Raw genomic sequence first — 11,417 nt, 5'->3', positions numbered from 1 at the left:
TTGTGCTACTTGCTAATGGGCTAGTGGTCTTATAGATCTATTGTTAGTATGCGATTAATTAAATTAGATATATTTTTGTGTAGATATTTTTTTCAATGGTAGCATTAGAATTGTGTGAATCTTTTGTAAAGACTTCAAAAGGTTATTGATTAACACGTATATATATATGGTTCCATCTGTAGGCCTAAATAAGTTTTTCCTTTTAAAAGCTATGAGTAATAAAGGGGTGTTTGGTATGAGGGAATCATAGAGAATGAAAATGTAATAGAGAATGAAAATAGTAAGAAAGAGAATAAATATTTGAAAAGAGAATGGATTCCGTTATTTGGTACCCACAGAGAATGAATATATATATAAAAAATAAAATTTTAAATAATAATACATTTATTACATATAACATCTTAAAAAAAAAAAATCTTTTTTCCATTCTCATCCATTCTCTACAATTTGTAGAGAACGGAGAGAATGAAATTGATTTCCCTTTCCCCTTTCTCATTTCCTTTCTTTGTCGCAAACAAACAAGGGAAGTCTTTCCCATTCCTTTTCTTCCCTTTCCATTCCATTCCACCAAACACCCCCTTAAAGGTTTTTTAGCTGAGAGATTTAAATTGAAGATTTATCTATACTCCCTTATAAAGCAAACTAGCTTTAAGTCATTAAGAACCTGATAAGTCTAAAATGCCCCTTACCTTAATACATTTTTCTATACCTACCTCTACAGTTGGATTAAACTACCCCCGAATCTATCTCATTTTTAAAACAAAATTCCGCCGCAACGCGCGGGTATTATGCTCGTTTAGGATTATAAAGTTTAGTTTTGTGGAAAATTATGTACGAGTTTTACATATGGGATCTAAACACACATAATAATTGTTTCCCAAAACTTATCTTTTTCTCTGTATATACTAGGCTACTGCCTACTAGCTTGTTGTGGAAACAAAGCTAAGCCATACAACCATTAATTAGTAAGGCCAAACTCAAATAGCAAATTAAGTTTGAAAACAAGCTAAGCCGTATTAATCAGTTTTGAATTTGATTTATATTACGATCGATACTCATACTAGTGTACCACCTAAAGTCCAAAGCCCAGAACTATTGTAACATTTTACTTTAACGTATAATCTAACAAACATATGACGAATGATCAGGTTTGATAAACAGCTTTCGAGTTTATTAGTTATAAAGAAAACATATAAATCATGTTAGATCGCTAATTTGTAAAGAATTATTTTAAGTGAAAATGACGAAATGAACAAAGGGGAAGTGGCAGGGGGAACATTGACTATATCCCACATCGGTTGGCTAATGAAAGCAAAGAGTGAGGTTGGCTCTATATAAGAACCTCAGATGCAAAATGTAAAAACCACGCAGCCATGCAATGAGCACAAAGCGAACTATTCTTTCGCCTTTTACTAAAGAATACCGTGTGTTCGTTGTATAAAAATGGCATACGCTTATTTTTGGAGAGCTCTTTTCTTTTAGAAAAGACTCCAACCGATATCTAGTTAAATTATACTAATCTTTGTTATATATAAATGACAGACTCTAAACTCTTTCAAATGAAACTGGCGATAATCGTTTATTTGACAAGCGTTGTTTTAACTGTTAAATTTGTTTTAACATTGACGTAATTTTGGAATTTTATTTGTACCACATGAGAATTATGTCAATAGGAGATGAGGTTTTTCATTGTGGCCTAACCAGAGAATCCCTTCACTATTTCAAGATTGTATCTAGCGGGATTCGAAAGCAAGCCCTCATGTAAAAGCTTTGCCATTTAATGAATACCTCATGGCTATATCAAATCAGAAGACCTATAAAGAAAGAGTGCTTGGGCGACTGTCGTCAAAGAGTCCCGCTTTTGTTGGTTCATTACATTATATTGTTGTTGTATAAAAGTGGCATACGCCTATTTTAGGAAAGTTCTTTTCTTTTAGAAAAGACTCCAACCGATATCTAGTTAAAAGTTAAATTATAATCTTTTTGTTATACTGTTATGTTACCTGTGATTTAAATCCATCTATGTAAATGACAAAGACTTTCAAATGAAACTGGCGCTAACAATCTCAAACCACGTAATATTTTGTCGCACCATGTACATTTTAATCCATCTAGTGGCTCCTTTATTTACCTCAGCGACATGATCCAGACATTTTGAACCTTGACAAGTGTTGTTTTAACTGTTAAATTTGGTTTAACAACATGAAATGTAAGGTAATTATGAAATTTTGTACTACATTACATTATATTGTCTTTGTGAGACAAACGCAACTTGACTATAGGAAAGGAAAAGAGAAACAAAGCTCCACACCTCTCTTGGTAAGATATATTTACGATTGAAGGATTCGTCCCTCAACTTCACCAATACTTACTTCAGCCTCTTGCAATTTCATTTTTAGTTTGACAGATAAATGGCAAACGACTTCTACAAATAAGACATGGGAGACACATTAAACACATCCTAAGCGGTATTTTCATTGCACCTTACCCCTATGGTTAGTGGGTCGCATAGGAGATGGTTCTATGAGGAAATGAAACAAAGTTATAAAAAGCATTTAAGAATGGTTATACATTAGGTCATAAGTCCAATTATTATGTATGTAATATAAGGGTTCTTTAGTTTATCAGAAATGAATCGACTTGATAGATTACTTTTCATTTCCAAAGCAATAGCAGGGATTATTGAGAGATGGTATATCCCCGCTATCATTGCTTTGTCTGCCAGAAATTCAAGGATCTCCACATTTTTGTGCGCACATGCTTACATTAAGTATATGTATAGACATTGTAAGAACAGACTTCGGTTTATAACATCTCAAGATAAATTGAAACCTTTCATGAAAAGAACAGAACAAACACCCAAAATAAGGTTTCGTCAGATGGAGTCAATAGTTTCACAGTGCTACTTCTAGATCCGGCCTTCTATCAAGAGCTTCTATAGTTGAATTATCAGGGAATGCATCAGGATATGTGGCTTTGATCTTGGATTTCATACCTCTGAAAGAAAACAACACATTATTTTCCCTAAAATTATTATAAACATAATGGCAAAACTATGTTTAAACTGTTTCAGACCCCAAGTGCCAACCACATGGTTTATGTGAACTCGGCTTCATATAGTTCCAGTTGTATATTTGCTTTCAATCAGCTTCTATAGAATTAATTAAATGAATTTTGAACTTATAATTGTAGATCATGAAACACCAATACAGATGATACAAATACCAATCAATCAAAAAAGTGCACAAAGAATATACTGATTTCAGAAGACTTAACTATATTACCTGCTGTTCAATGCACGACAAGAGAATCACAAAACCAGACGTGAGAACAGATGCAATTTGAAGCCTAAGCATTATCATTAACTAAATTCGTTTGTTTATCTAACTTATACTAGTATGACTTATACGAGATATCAGATTCGGCTTACATATTCGAGTCATATCATGTTTGCCAGTAAATCCTAAGACTCACTTTACAACCTCATTTAATAACCTTATCTAAATTAATGCGAAGATTTGTTTTTACGCCTGGCAACGACGAGGTTGTTAGTTCAACTTCCAACAGGATTTGCGTGAGTTTTTCTTCTGGTTAAAAAAAAAAAAATACTGATTTCTGCTTCAAGCATATTTTCATATTCAAGAAAACAACCTAACGTAATGTGACTGATGCCAACTAGTGTTTACCCAATTTTTTTCGTATTGACTATGCACAAAGAACGTTAACCTGGTACCAATATTTTTGTCAATAATCTCAATCCATGATACAGTATGCACAAAATTTATGCAAGTATCCTCCCAAAACCACCAAAACGAGTCAAACACTCAACAAGTTTAAGGGTTCACCCATGGTCTTCTCTCCAATATTCAAGACTTCATACCTCTATTGGAAACTCGGGCTTTTTATGAAGTTATAAATCGAGATGAATACCATTGTTGAACATTGAAACTTTTTGTGCATCAAACTCCTTTAGTTGGTTAACTAAAGATAGTCACACACTCACATATACTCTACCAAAATTGTGAGATGATTGGCCACAATTTAGATACAGGGATACCAAGTTTTGTTTGTATTAACACGAAGAAAACAAGCTAACGTCAGTTGTCTCATCTTCAGCCACGATGGTAAAAGATCGAAGAGTATCCCGACATCATAGGATAGAAAGTTTGAGATTACAAGCAACAACTTGAGTATGCTTTCCAAAGGTACATGCATAAATACAAAGTCATTTCCAAACAAACTAAAAAAAACTATGTGAAGTGATCCTATGTAAGGTGGAATGTGAACTTGAATTATGGTCATCGGTCCCAATGTTGATTCTCTATCTGAAACGCAACAAAGTCTTCCTTATCGTTAACTTTTACTAAACAATAGCCTTTTGTATCATTTGTGCTCCACAATAGCGTTTTCTATCAATTTCACTAAACATTAACTATTTCTCATCTTCCAATTATGGCTTACCAATCTAGCATTACTACTGGGAACAAACGCCAACAAGTGGCTTTGCAATGCATTTTCAAAACTGCACTTTCTTCCCTATGAAAACTCAGATAATAATCACTTTAAAAGCCCAACACTTTTTTTCTCATTATTTTGATAGTGATCTGGGTAAGTTTTTATATACGGATATGTGACTTGTTTAACGGGGAAGGTTAAGTACCTTACTGCTATATAATATAATATAATACACATTTTTCTCAATTAAATAAGTAGGCGAAGATATATATATATATATAATGGGTGGGGAAGGAACCTGAGTTTAAGGAAGATATAATCTAAGTCAGATTTCATGGATTTTAAGAGGCGGGTATTGGTAGAAAGATGGGTGGAAACCTCGGAAAAGCATTGCTGAGAATAGTCGTTGAAATGTGAAAGAACTGCATTGCTGTCCTGCAGACGCCCCAATCTGCGTTTATTCATAATATATACAATCAACATCAACAGTACCCAATTCCCGGGCTACAAAATGTAAACAGTCTTACCCTATCCATGCCCCCAAAAGTAAATTCTAAAAAGAAATTAAAGAAAAAGTGATAAAAAAAAAAAAAAAGAAAAGGAAAGGGGGATATGTACATAAGGTGTTGCAATTGCTTGAGAGAATCCAAATCATGAGAATCGATTAGGGTTTTGAACTCCGATGAAACCTCTTGGGATGCTGCTGCTCTCATCGCTTCTTCTTCTTTCTCCATTTCCTTTCTTTGTTTCGATCTCTCTCGATTTTCTGTTTCTGTTGTTTATCTACAGCCACGGAAGTTTCTTTTTCTCCTTATCTTTCTTTTTTTAATTTTAAGTCATGTGATGTTTGTAATTCCAAACACCCTTTGTTCATCTACAACTTATAAAACTGTTATTGTTTTTATATTAAAAATTAAGATAATTACCGATGAAATTTTACAACTTGTTTTTTATATAAAGTTATCTTTCTTTTTCTCCGCAATTTTTTAACTTGATTATGGATATGTTTAACAAAAGTTATAGATTTGGTAAAGTATGTTAAGGGTGGATCTACAAAATAAATATCCAAGTGGGTAAATTTGGAAAATAAGTACCTTATCTAAACTAGAAGCACATTGTATACCTGTTTTTTTAACAGCAAAAACATTGTATACCTTTTAATTCACACATTGTTAGTTTTTCATTTGCATACACAGGGCTCTTATTTCCACATAAATGTAACCCATTGTCGTTCTCTACGTGGCAGAGGTTTAAAGGTAGACAATCTTACACGGGAGAAGCTGTTTGAGGTTCTATCTAACTAATAGATAGGAACCTGACCTATAACCTTTGTGTATTGACAACTTAATCCAACCATACTATCTATTTGACCACTTGGCTCTTACTTCCACATCGTTTCTTAAATACATCCCTCAAAGTACAATAATTATTGCACGATAGAAGGATAATATAGGAAAAATAGGTAATTGCATAAAACGTCCCGGTGATTTACACAAAATTGCGTACAAAATACACTCGCCGCAGTACAAAATACACCATCTAAACCGTTTATAAACACGGTGAATTATTCTTAGTATTTGTTCTGCAAAGCTTTGACATTCAATTACATATCCAACATTCATTTAGGTTGCAGGGCTAGAATAGCTTTGTGTGGTTTCATCTATATTCAGTTGAATTTAGTGAATTCCCAATATACATATCCAGGATTAGCAGCTTCAAAAAGTAAAACGAGGGATTACAATTGTGCATTCATACAATAAATACAAGATAAAAAAATTAAAACATAAAGACCAAAGTTCCATATGATAAGTAAAAAACCCATTGATTTTTCCGACCATACTGTCATTTGACATGGACAAACAGATACTCTTATTGCAACTCATAGGACGAGAAGCTGAAACCAGATCTTCCTTCATTGGTTGGTTTCAGCTCAAGCTTCTGAAATGGGCTGTAAAAGTGAAAAGAAAATGATTCATCAATCATCATCTTTACTTCGAAAAATAAGGTGTACTACAAACTGGAAGGGTAAAAAGGGCAGGCCATGTAAAGTTGGTAACGTATCTAACTGGATAAATCGTAAACCTCTGATATGAGTGGGTTTGGCATTTTGCCTACTTTTATTAACTTATTTATTATGTTGTCAATCTGTATCCTTTAATAAAACGAATTACAGGGTTTTACCCAATATAAATACACTATGGACGAGCTTAATCCGTTTCTTTTAAGCTATTTTCATCTCACCCATTTGACACCATTCACAATAAAAATGGATCAAAACCTCTACCGGAAACTAACCATAAAATGAACAATTTCATAAGTAAACACAAACGAAATACAAAAGATGAATCACCTGCTATTTGGATCATAATAGTATCCGTTGATCGAACCATCTACACAAGAAAAGCAAACATAGTAAAAGCCAGCTATAGTCAATCCGCAATCAGCTCCAACATTCACAAAGTATTGCTCTTTCCACCTCTGCAACATTACAGAGAAAACAGTAAGCCATCCAAAAATATTGGGTGGGTTATTAAATGGATGAAGAACCAAGTAAAACAGGGCGTGTAGTATTGACCCAAAGTACTATTTATCCTATTTACAACTTTTATAAATGAATGGCGTGTTAAATAAGACCACATATTAATCTAAACTTAAGCATAATGCTGATTTCTAGAAACTTTAAAATCGCTCATGTGACCCGTTATGTATGACTATATGAGACATAATCCATATCAGCCTGTTCTAAATAAATGGGTCGAACTTGCCACCGTTATCGGTGATCATGAAAATGAGGACCGGAATTAGATAAACCACCAAAATGATAACCAAGAAGACGAGATAAGCAAGCCAAATTACCATAAATATATACTGATAGTTGCTTAGATCCAAGGATTTGCCACCATCAACTTCAACTTGGCTCTGACAAGAACTGAATATTATGCATACAAAAAATAATTTTATCAATATGTTCTGCTGACATATGTCAAGGACTTACTAAAAGAGGTGAGAAAGATGGAAATTTTGTCCAATGATCTATGTCGACTTCTGACCTGTCACAGTAGCAAAGTAATGAATAATGAGAAAGATATGTCTCTTCGTATAATCCATCAATCTTTCCCCGTAATCTAAAGGAAATGCAGAAACTACAAATTATCATAGACGAAAGCTTTAGAGTAGAGAAGAAAGCTTACGTTGCTTTCCATTTGTTGGTAAAGAACGTATAATTCTTAGTATCAACAATTTCTCCCTCCCAAAAAGTGACCACCTGCAGTTGATTATCTTTGGTAAGTTGCATGAATACGCATAAAGCACGATGAACAGATGTATGGTCATTGTGACTGAAAAATAAAAACTAGTACATATTTTTATTGTGGAAGATGTCAAGAAACATGATTTTGCTTTATATTTTGTTCAAAGAGTATTTCAATATACAACAAAGGCCCAAACATGGAAGCACGGTTTTGTTATTCTTTCATATGAGTTCACTCACGATTGTTGCAAGTATTATCAGCATTGTGTAATTCAGAGCTTATGTTTCTCAATGTACCAAAAAAAGACTTCTTGTGGACAATGCGGAAGATTCATAGGGCGGGAAGAGATTTGCTAAAAATTTGGGTTTTAATTAGCAATTATTTAATCTTCCGGATTAAATAAAGGAAATTATATGTTTTAGCCCCCTCAAAGTTTGTGATACAAATTACTTCATGGCTGATTTTTATAGATGTAGAAGTATATTTAGGCCAAAAATTTTTTGACCCCCTTATATTGATGTTCAAGTTCCGCTGCTACACATTAGGTATATTGTAGTAATGACACATTTCACCCAAGATAAATGAGCATCTACACAAATAATGTATTATTTTATAATATTGTGTATCAACTAGTCACCGAACAAGAATGTGAAATTTAATTAGAAACAATTCCTAAACATGACACTCATGACTCATATAACTAAAGCTAAGATCATAAAAGTTGAAGACTCTGGTATTCTAGTTAGATCATAAAAGAAAGTAAACAATAAAAAGGATCCTGAGTAAACAGAAGCCTAGTAAAATATACCCATTAAATGTATGCTGCTTACTGGTGTATCTGCCATCGGGACATTTAGAGCTTCCATGGTGCCACACAAATATCCATGATTGAGGTCACAACCTTGGATTCGCACATTAACTCTCCATGCTTCCTCTTTTTGTGGACTTGAAACATTTTGAGTCCCGGAAAATGCCTGAAAGTTATATCAAAAAGCTTTATCAAACACTTGCTAATTCTAGATTGTGATACAGTAATAAGCAGGGAATAATGAGTATGCAAATTTACATCGAACTGACTTGACTTGATGGAAAAGATAAATTACAGAAGACAACATGCAAACGAACAAAAAAAGAAAAGAAATTGTGAAAACTGAACACAATTATTTTACCTCAATCTACCAAAATAAGAATCTTGACTTATGAAAACTAACCATTAGTCTAAAGTTTTGTTTCGCATTCGATTCCGATATACAAGTGAAAGAGATCTTAACGAACACCTTCCACTAAAGGGGGTGATCTCTAAGGTTAGCGAGATCCATTATTTACATTGAAACTGTTAGTTAACCCACTGATTGTCATTTTACTATACGGGACATCATGTGAGAGGGTGTATGAGGAATTTTCTGACCCACGGTCATGAAATGAACGTGAAAAACATACACTAAACAGAAGCGGGAATCAGAAGTATACAAGCATCCAGAAAGGTACTCCACCATACCGTGGATACCAGGGGCGGATGTAGGTAAGTACTACCAGGAGGCAGTGCCCTCTATGCTTCCCTAATATTTACATTCATACAATGTATAATGTTTTAGAAAAACAAGCCTTAATACATAACCTAATATAAAATCCCCTCCCTTCAAATCCATCAATGCCCTCTGCCTTTCTTGAACTCAAGGTAAAAGCTAGCAGAATTTATAAGATTGATTAATTTAAATGGCCCCAAATCACCAAATGTAACTTCTGGACTTTCAAAATCATTAAGATTATAATCAAACACACCTCTATAATAATAAAGAGGTGAAGTGCTCAAGCCTCCATATACCACACCAAAGCTTTGATAGGCCAACAATAAACTCCGTGAACGATTCAAGAAAACTGAAGAAAGATTTCGAGAAGGTTGATCTAAAATTTCTATATCAATATCTTGTGTCGCTGTTTCTATTTTTTTACTTTTATTTTTTGTTTAAAATAATTCTTGGTGTTTTATTTTTACAATATACGAATGTTCCTTTTCTTTTTTTTTTTAATCATTAGCACAGTTCATGTTTGATAAAATTGTTTATGAACATTTTATACTCATACAGTCATACACTTATATTCATATATCATTTAAACTCTATAAATTAAGAGTTTTAAATTAATTTGTTGTTCATTTTTGCTTGTCACATTTGTACATGGAAAAAGACCTACATAAACATTGTTCTATATTCTATTATTTGTCCGTGTATCGTTCGTTAAACTAAACAAACGAAGATTAACGAAACCATGTTAGTAATTTAGTATTCGTTCGGTTCCATTAAGATAGCAGGATTTCTTAACACTTCCAGGTATATATATAGGGAAAATGATGGGTACAGCAAATTGTACCCAAGCTTAGGTACTACACACACAAACATGCCCCCTGATTTTCAACTTGGTTGTACCTATCATACGTACAGCCGCTGTACGTATGATATCCCCATATATATATATCAAGAGATTTTAGTTTTGCCCCCTACAATTCATTTTCTAAATCCGCCTTGGTGGATACCACACCCGTTCATGGTAACCGCCACAACATGGTATCCCTTGTGCTGCGGTTGTGTGTGGTCATTCCGGGTAATAAAAAGTCCAGTGTGATGACAATGTTATACTTATTCCGTAAAATATGGAGTCCGGTGTGATACAACGTGATGTCTATGTGGCTGTATGATAGGGTTGTCTCAGTGCGATCACTCCAGAAGCTCTAATTTTGATCCGAGTATTCAAGATCAATGATGATTTGTCAATTGTATAAAATGGTTTCCTAACATAACAGATTCTAATTCGTTTTCTTTTTTATTTTGCTTTTAACTTGGTTTCAACCCGCTTTGAAAGTGGCTTCTGTGTCTACGATAAAACAAGAGTGCAGGATAAATAAACATGTGAAAAGATTACCTGTCCAACGCTTAAAAGTGAACAAGGTTGTAGACAAGTGTGTCCATGATTTGCACCTGAACAAATTAAATAGATATATTTGTAAAAATTAGTACAATGAAATTGAAAATTTACACCTATACAACAGCTGTACAAATCCCGTCAAGGTTATGAGTAGACAGCCTGACCTCTACCAAGAAAATTACATAATATAATATAATATATGTATCAATTAAACCTAATTTTGTAGCACTTTTTCTAGTAAAGAAAATACCTGAAGAGGAATTAGAAGGTGTTGGGGATTCCACCATTCGCACAGGCATTTTTATTATGTTTTAATTTTTATGTAATTTTATAAATTAAAAAATTGCTATTGTAGCAATATCTGCAGACTCAAAGAATTGCACAGGGAGATCAGAAGAAGGAAAAAAAAAAATTAAATAAATTTGGAAGTGAAATGTATGTATGGATATCAAAAGAATACAATTATATCCCTGGAGTTATGAGTTAGTTTCTACTAGACCCTTGGACAATGAGTTAAGTATAGTAGACCCTTGGACATCCGAACGAACATCTATCGACTCTATGAGTGGGAGCACATAGCCGGCCTGTATTTTGGTGGCTCTAAGCGGCACCAATTTTTGGGGCCTATTTTAAAGTTTAAGAAAAACCTTTTCTTTATGTACGAGAGCAAGTACTCACGCTTTGCGGCGGTGAAATGATGGTAGTGATTCCTAGGTTATAGAGTATGATGGTCATATGTCTTAGCCGTACGAGCTCCGTCCTCGAATTTAAAAATTTGTCGAAAGTATA

General features: G+C 33.7%; 2 protein-coding genes and 1 non-coding gene across 3 annotated transcripts; 1 reads left to right on the top strand and 2 right to left on the bottom strand.

Moving 5' to 3' along the window:
* Positions 1-1,369: 1,369 nt before the first annotated feature.
* LOC122584056 lies at positions 1,370-1,489 on the top strand. The gene has a single exon (XR_006321408.1). It is a non-coding gene; the product is annotated as a U5 spliceosomal RNA (small nuclear RNA).
* Positions 1,490-2,761: 1,272 nt separating this feature from the next.
* LOC122582140 (kxDL motif-containing protein 1) lies at positions 2,762-5,313 on the bottom strand. Its single transcript, XM_043754497.1, has 3 exons — positions 5,074-5,313; positions 4,754-4,906; positions 2,762-2,997 (listed from the first exon to the last, which is right to left on the bottom strand). The coding sequence occupies exons 1-3, from the start codon at positions 5,187-5,189 to the stop codon at positions 2,895-2,897; spliced, it is 372 nt and encodes a 123-aa protein (XP_043610432.1). The 5' UTR covers positions 5,190-5,313; the 3' UTR covers positions 2,762-2,894.
* An 817-nt stretch (positions 5,314-6,130) lies between these two features.
* LOC122582259 (glucose-induced degradation protein 4 homolog) lies at positions 6,131-11,042 on the bottom strand. Its single transcript, XM_043754628.1, has 8 exons — positions 10,879-11,042; positions 10,626-10,681; positions 8,537-8,680; positions 7,647-7,720; positions 7,451-7,505; positions 7,312-7,374; positions 6,806-6,933; positions 6,131-6,403 (listed from the first exon to the last, which is right to left on the bottom strand). Exons 1-8 carry the CDS (start codon positions 10,925-10,927, stop codon positions 6,325-6,327), a joined length of 648 nt encoding a protein of 215 aa, XP_043610563.1. The 5' UTR covers positions 10,928-11,042; the 3' UTR covers positions 6,131-6,324.
* Between the last annotated feature and the right edge of the window lie 375 nt (positions 11,043-11,417).

Source organism: Erigeron canadensis, chromosome 9 (assembly GCF_010389155.1).
Source record: "Erigeron canadensis isolate Cc75 chromosome 9, C_canadensis_v1, whole genome shotgun sequence".
Taxonomy (NCBI): domain Eukaryota; kingdom Viridiplantae; phylum Streptophyta; class Magnoliopsida; order Asterales; family Asteraceae; genus Erigeron; species Erigeron canadensis.
The sequence above is the reverse complement of the archived record's forward strand: the minus strand, read 5'-3'. Positions and strand labels throughout refer to the sequence as shown.

Bases quoted from the DNA above. Each gene is read 5' to 3' on its own strand.
- LOC122582140 (XM_043754497.1), bottom strand. From the start codon at position 5,189: ATGGAGAAAGAAGAAGAAGCGATGAGAGCAGCAGCATCCCAAGAGGTT. The intron at 4,907-5,073 runs GTACATATCCCC...GAATAAACGCAG, and splicing joins AAGCAATTGCAACACCTTAT to ATTGGGGCGTCTGCAGGACA. The intron at 2,998-4,753 runs GTTCCTTCCCCA...GTTTTCTTTCAG, and splicing joins TATATCTTCCTTAAACTCAG to AGGTATGAAATCCAAGATCA.
- LOC122582259 (XM_043754628.1), bottom strand. From the start codon at position 10,927: ATGCCTGTGCGAATGGTGGAATCCCCAACACCTTCTAATTCCTCTTCA. The intron at 7,721-8,536 runs GTAAGCAGCATA...AATCAACTGCAG, and splicing joins TCCCGATGGCAGATACACCA to GTGGTCACTTTTTGGGAGGG. The intron at 7,375-7,450 runs GTAAGTCCTTGA...AGTTCTTGTCAG, and splicing joins CATCTTTCTCACCTCTTTTA to AGCCAAGTTGAAGTTGATGG.